Raw genomic sequence first — 24,291 nt, 5'->3', positions numbered from 1 at the left:
ATTGAAAGAATTATATTCAAAATATTTATTTAGAAGGATTTTTATTTAAAAAGAATTATATTTGAAAGATATTTATTTGAGAAAATTATATTTGAAAGAGAGTTATCTAGAAGAATTATACGTGAAAGACAGTTATTTGAAGGACTTGATTTAATTGGGTGTAGTTGTGTTTATTAATTATTGAGTGATATTAATAGTACTCTTGTTGTCTGTTGTGCATATCACTGGTTGTTTTATCCTGCCCTTATTGTTATTTGTTTCATATTATTTTGTATAATATATATTGCACAAGTTATTAGACTAGTGAGTGTCTTGACTGTACCTCGTCTCTACTCCGTTGAGGTTAGTCTTGATACTTACTGGGTACCGACCGTGGTGTACTCATACTACACTTCTGCATATTTTTGTGCAGAGCCAAGTATTGGAGATATCAGACTTGAGTAGAGTTAAAGCGGGATCGTAAGGATTCAAGGTAGAGCTGCTTGGTCGTCGCAGTCCCTTGGAGTCTTTTCATTCCATTGTACTGTTAATTTGTAATCAAACAGCATTGTATATTCGGTCCTCGTGATCATTTCATGTATTCAATTAGAGTTCGTGACTCGGTACTACTAGTCTTGGGAGGTTGTATATTCATATTTATTCCGCTGTTAGTTTTTATTACTTAGTTTTAAAAAAAAAATGACTTCAAAATGCAATTGAAAACGGCTTACCTAGTCTTAGAGACTAGTCGCCATCACGACGCCTGTGGTGAGATTTTGGATCGTGACAAGCAGGCAAAAAAAAAATTAAAATTTTGTTAGAACCAAAATAAAGAGTCCAAGATAAACCTTGTTTGTTTGTTAACTCAGAGATACTTCTATTACTGAGACTACAATATATGTCTAAACTCGCTTATACAAAACTCTAGGTCCGCCACTGATTAATAAGTCAATTTATTTAACCTTGTTCCCTTTTATTTCTTTTCTATACCTCTTCTTAATTTCTTCTGTTTCTCCATCTACTCTCTTTTATATCCTCTCTCTCTTTATACAACTCATTTTTATTATTTATTAAATATATATATATATATATATATATATATATATATATATATATATATATATATATATATATTTTTTTTTCTTCTAGATTTTCAAATTTATTTAACTGTAGTTTTAATCATTTTTTCTTTTTTATCCATCTACTATTTTTTCCTTGAATTCAATATATTTTAGAATGATGATATCATATAAGTAGATTAAAAGGGGTGTATTTGGTAAAAAAAAATAATTTTATGTTTTAAGTCACATTATTCAAAAGAATTTGAAACTGGTGAATTAAACTGAATTGGACAAAGCTTATTCGGTTTGGTGATAATGTATTTATTTATAAATCAAAAAGTTGTAAATCGAACTAAATTAATTATAAATCATCGAACCGAACCAAATTAAGTCAAACGAATTGAACCGACTAAATATACAATCTTGTAAGTTGCATTAATCAAGTCATAGATTTGCCTCTGGCCTAATGGCTGAAACTGCTCGTCCCATCTCCTCGTTGTGTCGTTACTATTCATAGTATCTACAACAAGAACATATTACTATATAAATAATGGTTAACTGGGTAAGGCGCGAATGTTATCAAGGTCTAACATTTACATTTTTGAGATATTATAAATATTAAAATAACACGGGCTAGCCAGTTTTCGAACTGGTAATTAAAAAATAGCCAGTGTTTGTAAAATAATTAAAAAATAATCATTATTTTGCTGCAATACGGAAAGTTCCAGCATAATATACTGGAGATTAAAGCACCTGTCTATGAACTTTCAGTATAATATAATTAGTTGGCTAATTATCAAAATGAAGAAGAAAAGAGGATTGGGCTGTGGAGTTGAAAATGAGACTGGGCCGCCGTTTTGGGCCCATTTTTATTAAATTTACCCGCCCACTTGACCACTGACCCAATCCACATCTCAGCCTGCTCCGGTCCTTCAAAACGACGCCGTAGAGGGACTAAACGTTTCCCCTCTTGGTCTAGGGAACGGATGATCTTCCCCTTGACTCAAACCCTAGCCGCCCCTGAATCCCATCTCTCACCTCACTCATCTCTCACTCAACCATTCTGCAATCTGCATCCTCACAATTCACAGACCTCACTCCCACACTCTCCTATCCTCACACACACGGAAAAACTGACAATCAAAATAGCTGAAAATTTCTGGGTTCAAACTTTTGGATTTCAGATCTGGAAAAATACAAAAAAAAAAAAAAAAAACTTTGAAAAAAAGGCAAAACAGAGTAGAAAAGGAAATTAGGAAGCTCCTTTTTCTGTCAAATTTGAGTTCATCTACTTGTTAGTTTTGGGATTCTTGAGGTAACCGAGCTGTTAGAAATCTCAAAGTTCAAAAGCTTAAAACAAAATCTGGATTTGCTGCTGCTGTTCCTTCCTTCACTAGCTGAACTCCATAACCATCTGTGGCTGTTATTTTTTATTCTGCTGCAGTTTAAGGTACAAGCCAGCTTTTAATTAGTGTAATCTTCATTCAATTTATAGAAACCATGAATTATAACAGGCGTTTTGTTACTATAAATGTGAATTTGTCTCTTCTTTCTCCTTAAATTCATGTGACTGTTATTGTGTTTGAGCCATGAAGTATTTGATCATAGGATTTAATTAGGAGATGTTGAAATGCTTTGCGATACTGGAATTCTGATGTGCTAACGTTGATAGAAGATCCCTGTTGTTAGGAATTTAGAGGTAAGAGGCCGAGATCTGCAGATTTGGCCACTAATTGGTCCGATTGCATTTCAGAGGGCAAATAACATAAGAATCTCAGGAAATTATGTGGTCTTCCTCCTGGGAGATCATCTATGTTTTGGCATGTGCTAGGGATTAAGTCATCTCATTTTGAGACTTAAATTTTGCTCATATGTGTAATGTATTCTCTGGAAATGCATACTGGTTAGTGCCTGCTAAACAAAACGGGAACTGAAATAGGCATGGATATATGGGTTTGGATCCATTTGAATTTGTAGTTCTAGTGAAAATCTTTGATTTTGCAGTGCTCCTTTAATTTTTTTTATTTAGTGATCAAATGTGTATAATACGTTTATTGGACGGAAATCCATGAACTATTTGGAAAGTAGTTACTTCTATTAGCTGTAATATGGGCCATGTTGTGTTCTAGAGGTAACATTCTGAAATAGGACAGTCTTAAGGGAAACGTCGCAAATGCGAAAATAGGTTCGCAAATGTGAACCATGTTCCCTTCGCAAAAGCGACAATGTTATCGCAAATGCGAACCTAGCCCAGCCCAGGTCAACTTCAAAATTGCGACCCACACATTGCAATTGTGATACATGTGATCCCTTGCTAAGGTCGCAATTGTGACCCTGGTGTTCGCAAATGCGACACCAGAGCCATCAGCACACCGGCAGCTCAAATTCAGTCCAAAACCACTCCGTGACGCGTCTGAAACTCAACCGAGCCCTCGGAGCATAGATAGATTAGTCACAAAAGGTAGTAAAATATAACTGGAAAAAATAGAATTTCAATTGTAAGTGTCTAGCACATAAGAGATCAAAATTATATATTCGTTTTAAATTTAATCTAGAACAAAAAGTAAGCTATACTTTCCTTCGCTTATAAGGCACTTTAAGTTTGTACTTTCTTTGAAATTAAAATAAAACCCAAATATGAGGAGTTAGACGGCTTTAGCACTGCGTTGCTTTGGCCACGTCAAATTGATGACATGGCATGATATAATTAGTTTGCTGAGGTCAAAGAATCAAACTTTAATGTTCCAAAAATATTTATTACATTAACCTTAACTATTATTTATACCTAATTTGGGTGAGTTCATTAAGAAAAGTAAAAGACTCCCAATTAAAATATTTTTAGTTTAAAGTTAAAAATCAAAACCTCTAACTAAAAATAAAATAAATTAATTAGTTCAATATGGATTTTCAATACAAGTGAAGAAAACATACTTCCTCCGTCTCAAATTATTTGTCGTGTTTTACTTTATACATCTCTTGAAAAAATAATACTCTCTCCGGTCCACAATAAGTGATTTTTTGGCCCTTTTTTTGTGGTCCAAAATATCTGTTTTTTCCATATTTCAAGAATGAATTAATTATTTTTTTCCTACATTACCTTGGAGTAAATAGTGTTGGAATATGTGTTAGGGGTGTTTATGTGAAGAGATGGTAAAGGTTAATATGGTCAATTTCATTGCTAATTAATGTTAAAATGTGGATTTCTTAATCTATGTGAAAATAATCAAAAAATCATTTATTGCGGGCCAGAGGGATTAATTAGAAGGAGTTTGGATTATTTTACCCTTATTTATGTCTTAAACATATAATCTCTCTTTATGAAATATTTACATTAATATTTCCATTTTCAAGAACAATTACTATTTAAGGGTAAAATAGAAAAAAAATAATTAATTTTGTATTAAATTTTTAAAATGATAAATAATTTGAGATAATTATTTTTAGAAATCATGACAAATAATTTGAGACGAGAGAATAAGAATTAAGAGGTCAAATTTATGGACGGTCAAAGTGAACTACATAATTAAAGCCTTGGATCAAAACTTAAAATAAAGGAAGCATTTGAGATAAATTTGATAATAAAGGTAAATTCTGAGGTTATAATAGCAAATGAAATAAAGATCGATATACTTCAATAGAAAGCAAACTGTAGCCCCGATCTAAATTAGCTCCATTTTAAGCCGCCTACCTCAGCCTGGAGCTTCAGGCTGTGCGCTTCTCCGGCGATCTGAATTCACTGTGAGTCAATTCCTTCATTTCCATTTGCAGTTTTGCTAGGGCAAACAAATAGCTGAAGCTTTTTGGTGATAGATATATATAATTCATAAATTTTGAATTCATATTTGTGTGAACTGATAAATTGATCTTCAATATTGAACTCGTTTTCATTTTTAACTCGAACGGAAATATGTATGAATTTAGCAATTGCTATTCAATTTCTGCAATTTTGCACAATAGTGTTTTCTATTGAATGGGAGGATGTGTGAGCAGTGTTCGATGAATCGGAATCGCCATTTTCATTACTATATTCGGAGTACATTTTCTAAGCTCATTTTTGTGAGGATAAATATACTATTGATAATGTTCGAATAGACAATTTAGCAGTGGTTTTAAAAGTGAAAAGCGCAAAAAAGGACAACGTGAATTGATGCGCACATTTAGGGAATCAATTCATTGCTTCAAGCACAAGGCGGGCAAAAGTTGATTTCATATTTTACAATTTGTTATCATCGTGCTAGCTTGTTTTCTGATGAATCAGAATAATTATTTTGGTATTGCACTCAGCGTAGTTTTGCTTAGTTGAACTTCTCATGACGAAAGTACTTGAAGTTGAACAAATATGTATTGTTTTGCAGTTAATGTTTGTTTTTGCAGTTTTCAACTTCTTTTTTGTCCTTGAATTGGATGCTGACATGATATTATATTTGATGAGTAATGAGTTGCACTCTAAATGGAAACGACCATTTCAGTTTTTGTTATATGTTAAGTAATTTATTAAAAATGTACCAAGGTGGTACACCAAAATACAACAACCGGTCCTTACATCCCCAAGAACTCACACAACTCTATGAACTGAGATAACCATTTCAGTAGTATATTAAAGCTTAGTTCTGCTTAACTGGACTTGTCATGATATAATGCAGAGTTGAGAAAGTTAGGTTTGAAATATATAAAATTAGCAAAATTTATTTGAGATGCGGTTTTTTTGCGTTTTGAGTTTAAGGCTGGTGTGAGCCATTTTTGGATGTATTGTATTCTAATAGGAATCACCGTTTCAGGAGTATATTTGCTAGATTCTAAGAGAATTTCAATATGGCGGCTTCTGAAGAGAACAGCGCACTTTTCCCCATCTTTGTCTTGACTTTAATGGCTCTGCCACTAGTTCCTTACACTATAGTCAATTTATTTGGTGCTTTCAAGAAAAAGGCTGCCAAAATCAACTGCCAGTGTTCGGTATGCGTTCGGTCTGGGAAGTATCATAAATCCATATTCAAGCGGGCAAGTTTCTCTATAGTCTTGTTTATAGGATTTAATATTAAAGTTAAATTCTGTAATTGAGATTTAATTTATCTTTTCTTCCGATTTTCAGATTTCAAACTTCTCTACATACAGTAATCTGACCCTTGTACTGCTGTGGGTTGTCATGGCTGTTCTTGTTTATTACATCAAACATATCAGCACTGAGGTAATTGCATGTTCTATCTAGTGCTGTCTTCAATAGTACGAATCTTGTGTTCTTAAAATGTTTACTGTTTTGTCCCCATTGGTCACATTTGTAAAGTTTTCTAATTCACATAGCATATGTTTTATTTACACAAGCAATGGGGTATTCTTTTACTGATGTCAAGTTCTCATGGTTTGTTGATAAGTTTCCTTCTCATGGTCACAAGGAGGCATTATTATTAGCACCAACCATATTAACCTTCACACAATCCTCTAGGATTCCCTTTTATTGTAGTTTGTTTTCTTATGTTTTTTTTTAATCAATGGAGATGGTGCTTGTTTGTTTAAACATTTTATTCTGTAGTTCCAAATATTCGAGCCATTCAATATTCTTGGACTAGAACATGGAGCTTCAGACTCCGAAATAAAGAAGGCATATCGAAGACTTTCCATTCAGTATCATCCTGATAAAAATCCAGATCCAGGTTGAACCCAGAGCTAGCACTGTGTGTTCACATCTAGGTATTTCTGTGACAGCTGTATTGTCAGCCACTTGAACATGACTATTTGTCTCTTTTTTGCAGAGGCGCACTCATACTTTGTTGAATACATCTCAAAGGCTTATCAGGCTCTGACAGATCCAATATCTCGGGAAAATTTTGAAAAATATGGCCATCCAGATGGACGACAGGTAATTCACTTCTATAATGGCCCTGTGGACGCGGAGGATAGGTGGACATGTAAATTTCAACATCGAATTTTCCTTTTTTTTTGGTCCTAGACATGATCATGATCATTTCATTTGGGTGGGAGGAACATACTCATCTTTAATGAATCTTTTTTCTTTTTTGTGTTTCCTGCAGGGGCTTCAAATGGGCATTGCCCTCCCACAGTTCCTTTTAAACATTGATGGAGCATCCGAGGGAATATTGTTGCTTGGAATTGTTGGAGTCTGTATAATTCTGCCCTTGACAATTTCTGTTATATACTTGTCTAGGTCGTCAAAATATACTGGGAATTATGTCATGCACTCTACATTAGCCGCATATTACCACTTAATGAAGCCTTCTTTAGCTCCAAGGTATGTGAGAGTAATAGTCTATTTGGCTTTCTTTTTAAGAATACATATATTTAAGTTTGTAGATTGTTTCATAGTATTGAAAAATCACAATTGGTAGCTGAAATGTTGTTGAATCTGATATAGTTGCATTTCCGTGTTTTGGTTACTAGTTTATCTTCTTGAACCTAATAGTTTTCTTTCCCCTTCCACTATGCAATGTTCTTCGCTTTCGCAGATGATGTTGCTTTTATCTCCATTCTGTCTCTTCTAATGTTGCTTCAATGATGCAGCAAGGTCATGGATGTTTTCATTAAGGCTTCTGAATTCATGGATGTTCCTGTTCGGCGGACTGATGAAGAACCTCTGCAGAGACTATTTGTCTTGGTTAGAAGTGAGCTAAATCTGGATCTTAAGAATATTCGGCAAGAACAGGCTAAGTTTTGGAAGCAGCATCCTGCATTAGTAAAGGTTAAATGCTTGCTGTCTTCGTTGTTTTCCAATCAAAAAACCTTGTTAAAGCTGTCCTTTTTTTTAAAAAAAAAAATCTAGCTAGATGTGCTTCTCTGCTTGCAGACTGAACTGTTGCTTCAAGCCCAATTGACACGTGAGACTGCAGCTTTGTCTCCAACTTTACAGCGTGATTTCAGACGTGTGCTTGAACTCGCACCTAGACTTCTGGAAGAGTTGATGAAGGTATCTCCATTCTTTCTGGTTCTAGTCATATTACTACTGTTAGTGCTGCTTTTCTTTTTGATAATGATAGTGATAAATGGACCTTGGGCCTAACTCAACCCCAAAAGCTAGCTTATGAGGTGAGGATTGCCCAAGACCATATAAGGAGACCAAGGACCTCAAATCCCACCAATATGGGACAACTCAACACCCCCATCACGCCCAGGCCTGCAAACTAGAGCGTGGACAATATAAATGGGGGCCCAACATCGGTAACAATAACTGGGATGGGCCTAGCTCTGATACCATGATAAATGGACCTTAGGCCTAACTCAACCCCAAAAACTAGCTTATGAGGTGAGGATTGCCCACCATATAAGGTATACGGAGACCAATGAGCTCAAATTCCACCAATGTGGGACAAGCTAGTGCTGTGAAAAGCAAGCGCTTCCTCGCTTAAAGCGAGAGGCGAAGCGAGGCAAGCCATCAAACGCTTCTGTTAGCTGAAGCGTAGCAGGTTTAAAAAAGCGCTCGCTTCCCATTAAAAAGCGAGAAACGACGATGCGAAGCGATGCGTAAGAAGCGAGCGCTTCTCTGTATTACAGGGCTGCCAACCTATTTAATTAAAAAAGTTGTTCTTTTTTTAAAACATCATCGACCAGCAGCAACAGTGAAAGAAAGAGGCGACCTATGGTTCAATTTTTCTACACTTTTCAACTTCAAGATCATCAAGTTTGGTCCAGGTATGTGATTTCTTCTTCCTCCTCCCAGGGTTGTGAAAAGCGGTCGCTTCCTCGCTTGAAGCGAGAAGCGAAGCGACCCTTTACCCGCTTCTGCTATATGAAGCGACTCAGGTAGACAAAAGCGTGCGCTTTCCACTAAAAAGCGAGGAGCGACAAAGCAAAGCGAAGCGACCGAAGCGAGCGCTATTTTAAACAGCTGCCAGCCTATTTAATTAAAAAAGAAAGGTGTTCAGTGTTCTTTTATTAAAACACGACCAACAACAACAGTGAAATAAAGAGGCGACCTAGGGTTCAATTTTTCTACACTTTTCAACTTCAAGATCATCAAGTTTGGTCCATGTATGTGATTTCTTCTTCCTCCTCCCAGGGTTGTGAAAAGGGGTCGCTTCCTCGCTTAAAGCGAGAAGCGAAGCGACCCTTTACCCGCTTCTGCTATATGAAGCGACTCAGGTAGACAAAAGCGTGCGCTTCCCACTAAAAAGCGAGAAGCGACGAAGCGAAGCGAAGCGACCGAAGCGAGCGCTTCTCTGTTTTAAACACTGCCAGCCTATTTAATTTAAAAAGAAAGGTGTTAAGTGTTCTTTTATTAAAACACGACCAGCAGCAACAGAGATTCCAAAGAGGCGACTAGGGTTCCCTTTTCAACTTAACCAGAGATTCAACAGCAACATGTATGTGATGATTTCTGTTTCAGCGTCCAAATAGCAGCGAAATACTGGCGAATTTTTTTTTTTACCTTCGGTTCTTTCTCAGTCTTCTCCTCTTCGTTGAAATGCCGCCCAGTTCTTCTTACATTGTTTTTATGCTGCCCAGTTTTTAACAGAATGGTATACTACCCTTCCTCTTGTTTTTATATCCTTTATTCTTAGTTCTAATTGCCTTTCTTATGTTTTATGTAGTTGTTCTTTTAATGACAATCTTGTAGAAGAATAGGATGCTCATTTTGTGCTTTAATTGATGCTACTCTTTAGTTTTTACATAGAAGTATTGAACATTTGCTTACATATATGTGTTGTCTATGCGGTATTTAATTTAATAATTTTTTTTTAAAATTCTGCTTCATTCAGAAAAGCGAGCGCTTCGCTTCTCGCTTTAAGCGAAATGGGGGTTGTCGCTTTTCCTCGCTTCACGCTCTTCACAACACTGCCTCCTCCTCCTTCTTCTTCTTCTTTCACCGTTTCAGCGTCCAAATAGCAGCGAAATGTTGGCAAGTTTTTTTTCCTTTCTCTTCTTTCTCATTCTTCTCCTCTTCTTCTTCTTTTTCATTTTCTTCCACCGTTTTTTCGTTTTAAGCTCACAGAGGAAGGGAAAAGAAGCAACTACTCTGTCCCTAGTTGATGAAGAAGAAAAAGACGGCGAGCAATATTATAATGATAATGGAATACAAGAATTTGACAATCTTGTAGAAGAATAGGATGCTCATTTTGTGCTTTAGTTGATGCTGCTCTTTAGTTTTTATATTGAAGTATTGACCATTTGCTTACAGTTACATGTGTTGCATTGTCTATGCAGTATTTATTTTAATATTGTTTTTTTAAATTTCGCTGCTTCACTTCTCGCTTCTCGCTTTAAGCGAAAAGGGGCTTGTCACTTTTCCTCGCTTCATACTCTTCACAACACTGGGGACAACTCAACAGATAGTGTTAGTGCTGTTTAGTTTACTGTAGTTCTTGTCACAAGATGGAACATTTCTGAGGGATTTAATTGTCACTGGCATGGTGTAGGTGGTAACTATCATTAGGAAAGGAATTTTTTTACTAATAAGGTCGGAAGTATATATAGGAGGATGAGCTGTCTTAAGCCTAACATGATATGAGTTGCTGTGGTAACACAAGGAATTTGTCTTATTGCATGCAGATGGCTATTATTCCACGCCCTCCCGTGGGGCATGGATGGCTAAGACCTGCAATAGGAGTGGTGGAACTGTCTCAGAGTGTTGTTCAGGTTAGTTTTCCAGAAAGCCAGTACTTTTCTGAAAGATCAGCACTAGTTTCTACATCTGTTGTGTGGAGCCATGCTTATCCCTTCTCATCACATATTTCTTATCATTTTCTTATCTCTTTTCCCTTCTTCCAGCACAAGGTAAGAAAAGTAACTTTTTTCCGTGATAACTATTGAATTTCATGTTGTATACCTCAACTTCCAGCATTTTGACTGTCGTCATCGCCTGTCTGTTCTACATTTATATCTGAAACTTAAAGTATTTGCATCATATTATCTGAAGACATAATCATAGATACATCATTGATACGGGCAATACTGCTTATTTTTTGTTCTGTTACATACTGTTAAGATTCATGTATTAAGATGAATGTTTTGTCAACATTTTATTTTTGTCAGTTGTTTTGATGAATTATTATGCTCAGATTTGGACTTCCAACAGTTATTTGTTTAGGAGTTGGTATTCATTTTTTTCCATTTTTGAAAGGTTTATGACCTAGAAAGTCCCAATATTCTACTCAAATTCATTTACCCACATTGCAGGCACAATTGGTTCTCTTTCCTACTCTCATTTCTGACGCATTTTGCTGTTAATGATTCAGGCGGTACCTCTCACTGCAAGGAAAGCAGCAGGTGGATCCAGTGAAGGGTATGCACCGTTCTTGCAGCTGCCACACTTTAGTGAGGCTGTGGTAAAAAAGATTGCAAGAAAGGTTGCAATTATTGCTTTTAATCTGTTCTCAAACTTCCTAAACACATCTGCTGAATGTTGGATTGGTGCTCATGATAAATTATGAATCAACGTGCTTTTGTGTCTCTGATTGGTTCCTTGGTGGAGTTGGGGGAAGTATGTGCATTACTCATCTTGTTTTATATCTTAGTTTAATTAATAGTTAGACTAAGGAAATTGTCCCTAGAAATGATACTTGATAACCAAAAAAAGACAAGAGAACTGTCTCTAGAAAGCTTATTTATCACATTTTCTGGTCTTGGTATTAGCGGGCTGTGCTATCCGTATAATCCCGGCTCAAAATGAGGTGTTGCGTTGTGACAAGCCAAATTCCGTAAACATTAAAATGAAAAAACACCAGCCTTTGAGTGTACAGGGATGTTATATAACTTGATTTTCCATTACAGCGGAGTGGCTGCAGTAACTGCTTACCTAAACTCATCTCTCCTAGTATATATAGTGACATGATGTTATTAAAGTAGTACGTTGGTTTATTTACAATCTTTTGATCTGGGATAAATATAACTCTCCTCAATATTATTTATCAGGAAAAAAATACTTTTTACTCAATAATGACTGAAATGTTAGTTATATGGTAGTTACTTCATGACTTACTCCATATCATGAAATATGCTTCGCTTGATTTTTGTGATCTAGCGGCGTTTCATTTATTTTGAGTTCACTTCTACATTTTAAACATGTTACAAATTTACACCTTTTAATAGTTAATGTTTGATACTTGCTTTGAGTGTGTCACGGTGGCTACCTATATAGTGCATGCGTTCAGTGGGAAGTCTAGTGACATCTCTATTCAGTTTCTTCTTCTTTCTTTATTTCCTTGTGCAAAATCTGAGTATTGGTGGGAACTTGATTCACATTAATGGGAAAATGAAAATCATAATTTTATAAGGACTTTTAGTATTACCTGGACCATTTTCCTTTGGTGGTGTGTTTCTCTTGTATTCATAAGGATGCTATGGACTGTCTTAATTAAAGGAGTCAATATGTACATTGATTGTGCGTCTTCCAGGCTAATTTAAGCCTGGAGTCTTAATTTTCTATGTTTTTCCTATTCATACTGAAACAACTTCTTTTGTTACCTGTGATGTAATGATGTGACAGCCTACTTTTTTTATTTTTTGCTTTCTGTGGCACGCGTATTAATTAGTGAAGTGTTATACGGGCTTTGACAAGTGAGCCTTTTGTTTTGGATATCCTTAACCCTTTCCTCTATGTACAGAAAGTCCGTACATTTCAAGACTTCCGTGATATGACACCAGATGAACGCGAAGATCTGCTGTCTCAAGTTGCTGGGTTCTCCAACTCTGAATCCCACGATGTGGAGATGGTTCTTAAAATGATGCCTTCAGTGACAATTGATATCACTTGTGAGACAGAAGGTGAGGAGGGAATTCAAGAGGGTGACATCGTTACCATGCATGCTTGGGTCACTCTCAACCGTGGTAATGGCTTGATCCGTGCCCTTCCACATTGTCCGTATTTTCCTTTTGACAAAGAAGAGAATTTCTGGTTGCTGCTTGCGGACTCCTTTTCGAATGATGTCTGGCTCTCCCAGAAGGTTAGCTTCATGGATGAAGCTACAGCGATCATTGCTGTATCAAAAACGATTCAGGAGTCAAAGGAAGGGTCTGGTGCAAGTGCAAGGGAAATAAATGTTGCCGTTAAAGAAGCAATTGAGAAAGTGAAAAATGGTTCGAGGCTGGTAATGGGGAAGTTCCAAGCTCCAGCTGAGGGAAACTACAACTTGAGCTCTTTCTGCTTATGCGACTCCTGGATTGGTTGTGATGCAAAGTCAAATATAAAGTTAAAGGTAATGAAACGCAGCAGAGCTGGAACCAGAGGCGGTCTCACAGCAGATGAGACTCCTGTCATGGAGGATGGAATTGAGGAGGACGAGGAAGAAGAAGAAGATGATTATGATGATTATGAAAGTGAATACAGCGAAGATGAAGAAGATACAAAGGAAACAAAGAGTAAAGGAGCGGTGGCCAATGGCTCGACCCACAATAAGGGCAGTGGTTCAAGCTCTGATGAGTCTGGTTCAGAGGCCGATTAAGTCTCTTTCTTGGCTACTAGTTGTTTGCTCTCCTATTTCCCCTGCTTCCATAATGTTCCAAAGTTTTCGGGGAAGAGAAAAAGAAACCTGTGAGAAGACGTCCTCTCGCTCCATTTGTTTGGGAAGCTGGGGTGGGGGAGGGGCAGGTAAGAAGAGAATTCAATCGATCTTTTTTTTCTGTTATATGACTTACATCTCAGGCAAATTACTCCGGGCTTTATCTTTCTATAGTGGTATACTTAGAACCGTTAGTGTTGTAATTTGACATGAATAAAACATTTATAGGGCGTTCTTCAGAGCTTGAATGGTTAAGTCCTTTTTTGTCCAACTAGACAGTTCTTGTCGTTTTACTGTTGATACATGACACAAGTCCTGATGATGAGATCCCCTTGCCTCCATCCGATCCAGGTCTCCTGTTGTCAGGAATGTTTTCAAAGAGAAGTTTGCAAAGCCTAGTCTCCTTTGAGCTGGCTTGGCTCGGGCGAATGTTCACGTTTGCTTTCTTTGTAATGCAATTCTTTTCATCCCCGCCAGAAAAAGAATTGCCATCAGCGTTTTGCCACGCATTTATGTGTCAATTGAAGGCATTCTACAGCCTCAGTTCGCGTTAAAGTAGAGATACTGTAAGTGTGTTTTGAAGTCGAAGTAGTAAATTGCCTGGAATTCATACCTTAGATTTGATAGCACGAGGTTGCAGTATAGCGGTGCATATCTCTGGTGAAGCAATTACTGTGGCTTTCAGTCCAATATCTCAGAAAGGGAAAAAAAAAAACATTTTAGCAGTCGTTTTATAGCTCGAAATTTTGGTTTACTTGGAAATACCAATTGAACGAACTTCAGGTCTGTTTATCCACTGTTATTTAAGAACTAGGAATTTGATAAATCCTGGGCCTTTGTATGAGATATTTTCTTTTCATTTTTTACTTCAAGTTTTTTTATTGTTAGTTGGATAGGATATGTTGAATGGGGTGTGTGTGTGGGGGGGGGGGGGGGGGGGGGGGAGGTGTTGCGCGCATAGAAGAGAGGAGTGCCTTGGATGGGACTGACCTTGTATCTAAGGTCACAACTCCAATCCTAAACGTCTAAGGTAGAAGCTGCAAAGCATATTCCCACGAGAGCTTGAGTCGAAGCATTATTGCTGGTTTTTGACATTAGCCTGTAGCGTAGGGAATTTGGTAGACCAAAAAAGTTACGCAGACAAGAAAATTTTGCTATCTTTACGGTTACTTGTCATTACATATTTTTTTAATTTCATGCTATTGAAAAGCATGAAGTATCAGGTTTCAAAACCTAGCGAAGAAAAAAACATAAGGTGACTTCTTTCTATTTGTCTAAGTTTTGGTGGACAGAATTACTCAGTACTACGATAAGATAGTTGGTATCTCGTGGAATTTGTCGAGGTGCACACAAGCTTTTTCGGACATCATGGTTATTGAAAAAAAAATAAATCATAACGTTCTTTAATTACAACAAACCTAGTATAGTTTTACAAGTGAGTTCTGGAGAGGATAGTGTGTACACAGTCTTACCCCTACTTTACGAAATAGAGAGACTTTCATAACGCTCTTTAATTGAGTTTGCAAAAAGCAACTAAAAGCAACTAGTTGTCCCCGCCCATCTATTTTTGTCTTGGAATGTTTCTAACCGGCAATCAAGACTGCATGTATAAAGGGGGATTAACTCAACTTTTTGACACAATCAAGCTAGAAGAGAGCACACCATCAAAACATGACTTTGCACAAGGCAATATGAGTCACCTATCACCAAAATTGTCTACAAAGTTAACTGAATTGGTTGTAACATATAAATGAAGTTTCTTTCTTTTTGTGATAAGGTAAATAATTTCACTACTAGTGAGAAAGTCTCCTATACAAGCAGTATATCAAAAAGTAGAGAATCTACAATATAATATGATTCTCGACAGGCTTGAAGTTTGTTCAATACAGGCTTATTGTGTAAATCTATTGACTACATCTACAACATAATACGAGTTATTTGTTGATCCAAAAGCCACTGGAGTCGTGTTTTTTTTGGTATTGCAGTTTACTTTGGTTATTTCTGTTTTAAACAGAAAGGGTCAATAAATTTGACACAAACCATAGTCTATTTCACCAAACGATCAGTATCCCGTACAACTTCCATTGAAGGAAGCACTACTGCAGCCACTGGATTATCTTCTAGTCCACCACCTTCATCTATTACCAGTCTTAAACCTTCAATATGGAATTTCCCATGGTGACCACTTACGACGATTGTTGGAGTTTTAGTCAGTTCCTAAAAAAAAGATTCAACAACAATCAATTTTCATCTTCATTTAACATGATATAATGACGAAGACGAATGGAGCCATAATCGCGTTTCCCTGAAGCAATTACCTGAGGGATTTCCCATACGTTCTTCCTTCCGCTAAGGGCTTCCACCTTAGAAATCCTTGTGTCCTTTGCTTTAAGAGTTTTAATCTGTTCCTCAACAGCTTTGTTTTTCTCCAGACCAGCATGAACAGCAATTAGTTTGCACCTTTTAATTCCTTCCTCTGTTTTTATGCAAACATCGTCCTAGAAAGCAAAAGAAAGAAACATACCGTTGAAAGTTGGCCAAGAAATGACATGATCAATGAACACTCTTGAGTTCATTTATAAAGCATAAACAAAAATTAAGCACATATTTTTTCGATAAGACAATCAAGAATTACTTAAGGTGGTCACGGAAAAATTGAAGGGAAGAAAATTTGGAAAGGAAAGAATAGTGAAGACAAAAGAACTTACCACTTCGTGAATCCAGACCAAATCGGCAAGAAACTTCTTGTGCTCATCAGGAACTGCCTTCATAAGATCTGTTAGAGTGAAACCTTACTGTTAACAAAAGGATTTTTTTTTGTAATATTGCGATAGGCAGAACTAAGAATTCTCCTCTTTTTTTTTTTTGGGGGGGGGGTTGGGTGGGCGTGTTGACAGGTAGTTCATCAGCAATCAAATTCTCCTCAGGTCCACCCAACACCATATGAAAAAGGGACAATCTTGAGCACGACAGGAAGGAACAACGCCTATATGAAATGAGCATTCCACTCAATAAGAGCCGCATGTCACATTATACACCTATTTTCAAAGCGGAGGAAAATAGAAACTTATCACTAAAACACACATTTCTTTATGATATGAACAACTATAGAACACATTACACTGATAAAGAAGAGAAACCAGACAGAAGTTGAACTAAAAATTGAACGATCACCACCCAAATCAAACTAGGTGATCCAACAAGGAATTGATACACATAATCCTCCGATATAGAATCAAGATAACACATTATGATGGTCAATCAATAACATATGCTGCAATCCCAAATTAGTTAAGAGTCAGTTATGTTAATCCAAAGTACCCATTGCGCTCAATAAAAACTCATTTCATTCCGGTACTAGATGATTTGTCTTTTAAAGTAAATTTGTAGTTGTCAAAGGGCCATTTAAAGCGCGCTTAAGCCCTGAAGCTCAATAAAGCTCAGGGAGGGCGTTTCGCCTCGCTTAAGCTGCACTTTAGAGTAGGCAAGGCACTAAGGTGCACGCCTTATCGTCCATGCTTTCTATCTTGAATCGAGTAGTACGAAACTAAACAATAAATATAATCAGCAAATAGGTATATTCGATGTTAAGAAAAACATTAAGAATGAATTTGTTATTTCTTGCATTACAAATGTATTTTTATTTTTTTCTTCATTGCACCTTTTTTACGAAAGCCCACATGTTAGTTGCGCTTTTCGCGTAAAGCCCCAATAAACCTTAAGCACATTTTAAAGCTTTTCGCCTTTGACTACTCACTTCTATAAATTTAGAGGGTTTCTTAGTCTCACAATTATTTTCTACGTGGGAATAAGCCTAACTATAATAAGAAGACTCCCCGAAAATATTGAACCTAATGCAAGTGCAATAACAACTGAGTCTTACTCTAGCTAATTGATAATGCCTATATGGATCATATGGTCAAACAATCTTGGGTAATATTTTTCTCATTTAAAATCTATTTGTGCTACTTGCACCCTTGTTGGAGATCTTGCCCAATCTCATATGGTCAAATATCCTTCTGCATTTTTGCAACATTTCATTTTGCAGATATGTTGGGTTTTACTATCTTCACAAGTGTTCTACAGACACTTTGTTAATTATCATCCAATCATGTAACACTTCCATTATACCATTCCATTTCACTATCCTATTTTAGTTCAATTTGTGTTATATCTTCATCTATCATGCCATTCTCCCGGAAGATTGTGCTTAGATTTTTGAATTGTCTTCATTTATACACCAAAGTTCTGTCTAATCTAACCTCACAGTCCTTCTTATGGTGCTAAAATTGCGCATATTTCCTCTTGCTTTATACTTATCGGACCTAAAACTTTTTCTCTTTATCTTACTTCCACTTTTCCTAATACCCTTACTTTCTACAGTACTTATAAGTAGCTCCAACTTCTAAATGTCTCCCTTTTGTTCCATTTCATCAACTAATACCATATCATATGCAAATATCATGTATCGCGGAACACCATCCTGTATACTATTGGTACTACCGCATCCATGAGTAAACAAGTACTATGCAGTTACGACCGTAATACGAGGATCCATAAGTAGAGTAAGCAAGTATGCAATTAGGACTTAGGAACCACAATATAAGGGGGAAAAAGACAAGCTATTGATAACTGGAACCACCCGGAAACACCAGTACAAAAGCTTCAACTTACAATCAGCTAAAGAAGAAACATCCAAAATCACTATCATTGTGAAAACAACCATCAAATGAAACACTTCCTATACACAAGACCAAAAAAAAACAAAAAAACAAAAAGATAACATTTCTAGAAATAGCTCAGAGGTCCAAAATTCATCATCAGCTAGGAAGGGAAAATAAAAAACCATACCTAATTTTCAATGTTTTGTCCATCACTGCTCCTATGTTGCCTAGACTCTCCGAAAATATCACCCGGTGCGTGTCGTATCCCCCAAAAGTAGTACATTTTTGGAGGATCCGACATGGGTGCGGCAGCATCTTGGAGAGTCGGCGTAACATAGCTGCTAGCACAACCAATTCAACAGAGAAAAGCCACAACAACAACCACCCCAACTGCGTCTCAGTCCCAAACAAGTTTTAGTTGACTATATGAATCCTCACTAATAACATTACTCCATATAAACTCATCATAGGCCAATATTATATAAAACAAAAATAATAATAAAGCTAAAACACACAAAAAAAAGGAGGGGACAGGAAATTAAGGAATTATACCAGCAGAACCATGAGGAACACCATAAGATTCAAAAGTAGGAGCAGCATCATAAATAGAACCTTTATATTCAATACCCTTTATAGTATTAAACTTAACAGTATGATTTCCAGCCCATCTTCTCCCTTGTAAATGCATATTCTCAAAGCCTTCACCTTTATACCACCCTTCTCTTTCCTCATTCATTTCATATTCTTTCCATGTTTCTTTAAATTCAGATCCATCAACTGGACTTGGTAGTACACCCAAGAATGCTCCAAAAGCAAAATCATGATTCCCACAAAGGTAAACATGGGTTTGTTTTGGGTATTTTAAGGGCAAAGAAATTAAAAAGTTTAAAACTTTATGAGTTTCTGGACCTCTATCACAGTAATCACCCAAGAAAATTATAAGTGCAGTGGAAAAATCAGATGGGTCAATGCAAGATTCAAGATTTGACCATAAATTTTGAAGCTTTGTTATGTAGCCATGGATATCACCTATACAACATACCACCCTAGGTTTTGTGGGTGGATTTTTGTCCTCCATTTTTTTTGTTTGTTTGTATAAATGGAGTAAAGAGAATGGGAGGTTGGAGATGATTTATTTTGCAGCAGTGTCCGAGTGAAATGAGAAAAGAAGAAAAATGTTTGTGTTCGTTTCCCAGGTAATTTGGAATAATAATAATAAATATAAATAATAATAATAATAATAATAATAATAATATCATATTAAAAACACACACACACAACGAAAACACGTTTCCAGGCTCCAGCCATTGTTTTTATGTATAATTAATATACATTAAAAGCGCACTACGGTGCTCAATATATCCGGCATTCATATCCAAAATCTCAGGCTTTTGATACTGTATACGGTTAAAATCGGGTTCACCCGATTTTACTATTTGACCGAGATTGGGAGATTGTATCGAAGGATGACCACGTAACGTTTCAGACCAAATCACGAGGATAAGGTACCGAGTTCAGAATCGAGGTAACTGTTGAGATCGAGGCTAGTAACGATCAAAGCCAAATGAGACAGACATCGAGTAAGATCGAAGATAGCACAATAATAGAAAGGTGAGATATCCGTGACTGGTCGAGGATCATGGCGTAAATCTCGGAACTGATCAAATCAGAAACGATTAATTAGTTAATCATGAGATTTCCTTCCGTAAATAGAATTATACCATAAGTAGAATTCCTCTACTATTTAAAGGGAGGTTCTAATCATTTGTAACATACATTATTCACAAATATCAAAGCAATATAATTTTCTTTCTCGTTTATACTATTGTTCATCAACTTGTTATATTTTAATTGTTCTTACATCAACCAGTTCGAGGGTATCCAAACTTAAGGGTTGAGTTCCATTCTAACACTCGTTTGCTTTACTTTATAGTTTATTTCTGTTATTAATCTTCATATTTATCAATTAGTATTAAGTGAAATCACGTGTCCTTAGAACCATATTATAAGTTTAATTGTTATCCAATTTTAAGGGTAAACAGTTTGGCGTCCACCGTGGGGCCAAGGATAATAGTGATTGCTTAATACTGATTCCGATAACACACACTGCTTTACACTTGTTCTCGTAAGAATCTTTATTTTTAGGATAAACATGTCAAACTCACAAGCAGCGCCTACACATGGTGACAACGGCCTCAGATTTCACAGGAAAAATGACAATATAGCCGCCCTAGGGATCGAGACGCCTCAGGATGATCTCGAGGGAGCACCAATTGCAAATCCCGTCGATGTCAGTTCACATGTCGCCCTAAATGCAAATTTGGGCGTTGATCTCGAAGGTAGCGTATGCAGGGAAGTTCGATCAGGTGGTCGAGGTACACATGGGCGGAGAAGATGGTGGAGTTAGCCTCCAATTGATATTCGAAATGTTACAGGCTCAACAAGCCGCTACAACACAACTACAAAATCAACACCGAACACTGAGTAGGATCGAACCAGAAGTCGTCCATAGGATCGAGCCTCTGCCGGAAAGGTCGAACGCCAACGAATCGAGGACTGACCCCGCCGTTATGACAATGCTCGAGGAGCTCACTAAACGAATTGAATCGGGAGAAGAAAATCGAGGCTAATGATAAGAAAGTAGAGACATATAACTCTCGGGTTGACTAAATACCGGGGGCACCGCCGATTCTAAAGGGTATGGATTCAAAGAAATTCGTACAGAAGCCTTTCCCTCCAAGTACGGCTCCGAAACCCATTCCGAAGAAATTCCGAATGCCAGAAATTCCTAAGTACATTGGGACCACCGACCCTAATGAGCATGTCACTTCTTATACATGCGCAATAAAAGGGAATGACTTGGAAGACGATGAGATTGAATCTGTTCTACTGAAAAAATTTGGAGAAACCTTGTCTAAAGAAGCAATGATATGGTACCACAATTTGCCGCCTAATTCCATTGATTCCTTCGTCATGCTTGCAGACTCCTTCGTAAAGGCACATGCCGGAGCAATAAAGTTTGTGACTAGTAAGTCGGACCTCTTCAAGGTGAAACAAAAAAGACAACAAAATATTGAGGAAATTCGTATCTCGGTTCCAGATAGAACGCATGGAACTACCACCGGTCACAGATGATTGGATTGTTCCAGCCTTTACTCAAGGTTTGAACGAACGAAGTTCGGTGGCATCACGACAACTAAAGCAGAATTTAATTGAATATCGAGCGATAACCTGGGCTGATGTACATAATCGGTACCAGTCAAAGATCAGGATCGAGGACTCTACGTACGAAGGCCGTACGATTCACATTGGCCGAAGATGGAACACTATATAGAAGGATGTTTGATGGACCATTGGCAATATATTTGGGACCAGGAGATACCGACTACGTCCTACGAGTAATCCACGAGGGCACCTGCGAAAATCATTCCAGTGCCGAATCATTGGTTCACAAAGACATCAGAGCAGGATACTATTGGGCCAATATAAAAAAGGATATAAAAGAGTTTATTCGAAAGTGTGACAAAAGTCAAAGGTATGCGCCGATGATTCACCAACCTAGAGAGCAACTCCACTCAGTCTTATCCACATGGCCATTCATGAAATGGGGAATGGATATCGTCGGCCCTCTACCATCGGCCCCAGGTAAATCTAAATTTATTTTGTTTATGACTGACTATTTCTCTAAGTGGGTTGAAGCACAGGCTTTCGAGAACATTAGAGAGAAAGAAGTCATAAACTTCATCTGGGACTACATTATATGCCGATTCGGGATGCCTGCCGAGATCGTATGCGACAATGGAAAGCATTTCATCGGCAGCAAAGTGACAAAGTTTCTCTAAGATCATAAAATAATAAAGATCCTGTCGACGCCATATCATCCTAGTGGGAACGGACTGGACGAATCGAAAAACAAGACCATCATTCAAAATCTAAAGAAAAGATTGAACGACGCTAAGGGAAAATGGAGAGAAATATTGCCCGAAGTCCTTTGGGCGTATCGAACAATGTCAAAATCCAGTACGAGGGCAACACCGTTCTCTTTAGTATATGATGCCGAAGCTCTGATCCCGGTTGAAGTCGGGGAACATAGCGTCAGGTTTTGATATGCAATGGAAGGGTCAAACCACGAGGCTATGAATACAAGCCTCGAATTGTTAGATGAAAAATGGGAAGCTTCCCTCATTTGAATGGCCGCACAGAAATAGCAGATCGAAAGGTACTACAATCGAAGAGCCAATCTTCAACACTTTAAAATCGGGGACTTGGTTCTGAGGAAGGTCACCCTTAATACTCGAGACCCAAATGAAGGAAAACTTGGCCCAAACTGGGAGGGACCGCATCAGGTCCTCGATATCATCGGAAAGGGATCCTACAAACTTGGCACGATGAACGACGAAATTACCAAACAATTGGAACATATCACTCCTCAAACGATATTACTGCTAAGGTACGACCTTCTCCATTTTCGTTTATATTTTATACTAACCATTTGCAGGTGTTTAATCGAAGACACCAAAGGATTCTTCAAACACAAAGTACTTAGGTCTGAAAGCAAGCGTTGCACTCTTTTTCCCTTAGACCGATTTTTATCCCAAATGGGTTTTTCCGGTGAGGTTTTTAACGAGGCAATTATTGTTCGTGCTAACTTACAACAACTCAATAGTATCCGAGGCTCCTTTACAATCAACCTCGAATACTGGGGGGCATCACCCTCGGATAGTTACAAGGAAAACATTTCATGTCGACAAGGTCTCAATAGGTAAAGAACCAAACGGTCAAATGAACCGTGTCTATGTAGATTACTCGAGCCCTAATGGCAAAACATGTACGCATGTATAATCTATTGAAAGAAGTATTTTTCCTTACCAGATGTTCCATGCCTTAGAGAAATTTATACTTTACAATTTCATACTTATGATCTATTGTGGAAACTGGCTTAAGGGCCGATCACAACTCAAGTACAAATAATTTACCCTATACTCGGGGACTGCCGTCCAAAAAATCGACATGATCGAATTACTAAACCTCGAAATCGTAAGACCTTAAAAAGGCAATCCTCGATTTTATAGGCCACGACCACCCCACTCGGGGACTGACATTTCGAACGAGTTCGAAGTATAGCAGGGAAACAAGCCCAATAGGCAAATCCCAAACTAAAGGCTACAGCCAAATCAACATGGTTCAGAGATGTCTGAATTCCGTTATAAAATAGGCCTTCAAATATTCTCATAAACCAGTTAAAAAAGGCAAATCTCGGCTGAATTACTAAGGGTCTCGATAATATCGACCCTCGAAAAACCCTAAGGGGTAGCGAATTGTTCGAACTCCCGGATAATTTTGTGCTAAGGCATAACAAAGCAAATGATTTCTATAACAAAAATCCTTGAAAAACCTAATGGGTACAAATTTATCTCGTGCCAAGGCATGACAAATTTTTATGATTAATTTTTAAATCTGAAAAAGGGGAAAAGCCATTCTTTTGAGGCAATATCGGCCTAATTCAAGAGCCTAAGGGACATTTTATTTTTTGAGTTGGAGAAATCGTCCTTACTCAACTAAAACCTAAGGGTCATTTTACTTCGAGTTCAAGAAAGTACTCACTCGATTTTAAAGACTACACTGGTCCGACTTCGGTCTAGTTGCCTAAAGTCCCAAACTTGTGAGCAAAATCTCCATAAGGCATGAAAGCACGAATAAAATAGAATTTTTACGAGGTAGGAAATAGAATAGAGACAAGTCAAAGAGAAAAAAGATCTTTTATCTATACGAAAATAATTACAAGGACCGATCAGGGTCCCACACAAAAAATCAAAAAAGAAAAAAAGCCTAAGATTCCTAATTTTCCTCAGGGGCAGTTTCTTCTCCATCGAGGTCCTCCCCATTCCCGGACCCGCTCTTGTTGCCATCATCATCGGAAGAGGCCAGCGCTCTAGCATTAGCTTCATGATCTTTAGCCTTTATTATCTCGTCGGTAAGATTGAAACCTCGAGCATGGATCTCCTCGAGGGTTTCCCTCCGAGATTTTCATTTGGCGAGTTCAGCAATCCAATGTGCTCGAGTTTGAGCAGTCTCAGCTAGCTCTCGCGCTTGGACTTGAGCGGCTTCAACATCGGCCCGGTAGACGGCCACGATCGCCTCTGC

At 37.4% G+C, this 24,291-nt stretch overlaps 2 protein-coding genes and 1 long non-coding RNA gene across 4 annotated transcripts; 2 read left to right on the top strand and 1 right to left on the bottom strand.

Moving 5' to 3' along the window:
* Positions 1–2,010: 2,010 nt before the first annotated feature.
* LOC104093776 (dnaJ protein ERDJ2-like) lies at positions 2,011–13,754 on the top strand. 2 transcript variants are annotated; one of them, XM_009599592.4, is made up of 11 exons: positions 2,011–2,490; positions 5,819–6,038; positions 6,130–6,225; positions 6,568–6,688; positions 6,788–6,894; positions 7,067–7,284; positions 7,554–7,731; positions 7,837–7,956; positions 10,536–10,622; positions 11,222–11,332; positions 12,590–13,754. In XM_009599592.4, the coding sequence occupies exons 2-11, from the start codon at positions 5,853–5,855 to the stop codon at positions 13,424–13,426; spliced, it is 2,061 nt and encodes a 686-aa protein (XP_009597887.1). In that variant the 5' UTR covers positions 2,011–2,490; positions 5,819–5,852; the 3' UTR covers positions 13,427–13,754. The 2 variants fall into 2 exon arrangements, with proteins under 2 accessions (XP_009597887.1, XP_070044386.1); XM_070188285.1 differs by lacking the exon at positions 2,011–2,490 and adding an exon at positions 4,758–4,778.
* On the top strand, positions 7,963–10,357 carry LOC108944697 (uncharacterized). Its single transcript, XR_001968792.2, has 2 exons — positions 7,963–8,944; positions 9,302–10,357. It is a non-coding gene; the product is annotated as an uncharacterized lncRNA (long non-coding RNA).
* Positions 13,755–15,306: 1,552 nt separating the features above from the next.
* On the bottom strand, positions 15,307–19,324 carry LOC104086088 (tyrosine-protein phosphatase RLPH2-like). Its single transcript, XM_009590256.4, has 4 exons — positions 18,700–19,324; positions 16,192–16,259; positions 15,802–15,981; positions 15,307–15,700 (listed from the first exon to the last, which is right to left on the bottom strand). Exons 1-4 carry the CDS (start codon positions 19,223–19,225, stop codon positions 15,530–15,532), a joined length of 945 nt encoding a protein of 314 aa, XP_009588551.1. The 5' UTR covers positions 19,226–19,324; the 3' UTR covers positions 15,307–15,529.
* Between the last annotated feature and the right edge of the window lie 4,967 nt (positions 19,325–24,291).

The sequence above is a fragment of the Nicotiana tomentosiformis genome, chromosome 11 (assembly GCF_000390325.3).
Source record: "Nicotiana tomentosiformis chromosome 11, ASM39032v3, whole genome shotgun sequence".
Lineage (NCBI taxonomy): Eukaryota > Viridiplantae > Streptophyta > Magnoliopsida > Solanales > Solanaceae > Nicotiana > Nicotiana tomentosiformis.
The sequence above is the reverse complement of the archived record's forward strand: the minus strand, read 5'-3'. Positions and strand labels throughout refer to the sequence as shown.

Bases quoted from the DNA above. Each gene is read 5' to 3' on its own strand.
- LOC104093776 (XM_009599592.4), top strand. From the start codon at position 5,853: ATGGCGGCTTCTGAAGAGAACAGCGCACTTTTCCCCATCTTTGTCTTG. The intron at 7,285-7,553 runs GTATGTGAGAGT...TCAATGATGCAG, and splicing joins AAGCCTTCTTTAGCTCCAAG to CAAGGTCATGGATGTTTTCA. The intron at 10,623-11,221 runs GTTAGTTTTCCA...TTAATGATTCAG, and splicing joins TGTCTCAGAGTGTTGTTCAG to GCGGTACCTCTCACTGCAAG.
- LOC104086088 (XM_009590256.4), bottom strand. From the start codon at position 19,225: ATGGAGGACAAAAATCCACCCACAAAACCTAGGGTGGTATGTTGTATA. The intron at 16,260-18,699 runs GTATAATTCCTT...TCACTCTAACAG, and splicing joins TGTTCCTCATGGTTCTGCTG to ATCTTATGAAGGCAGTTCCT. The intron at 15,982-16,191 runs GTAAGTTCTTTT...TTTGCTTTCTAG, and splicing joins TGGTCTGGATTCACGAAGTG to GACGATGTTTGCATAAAAAC.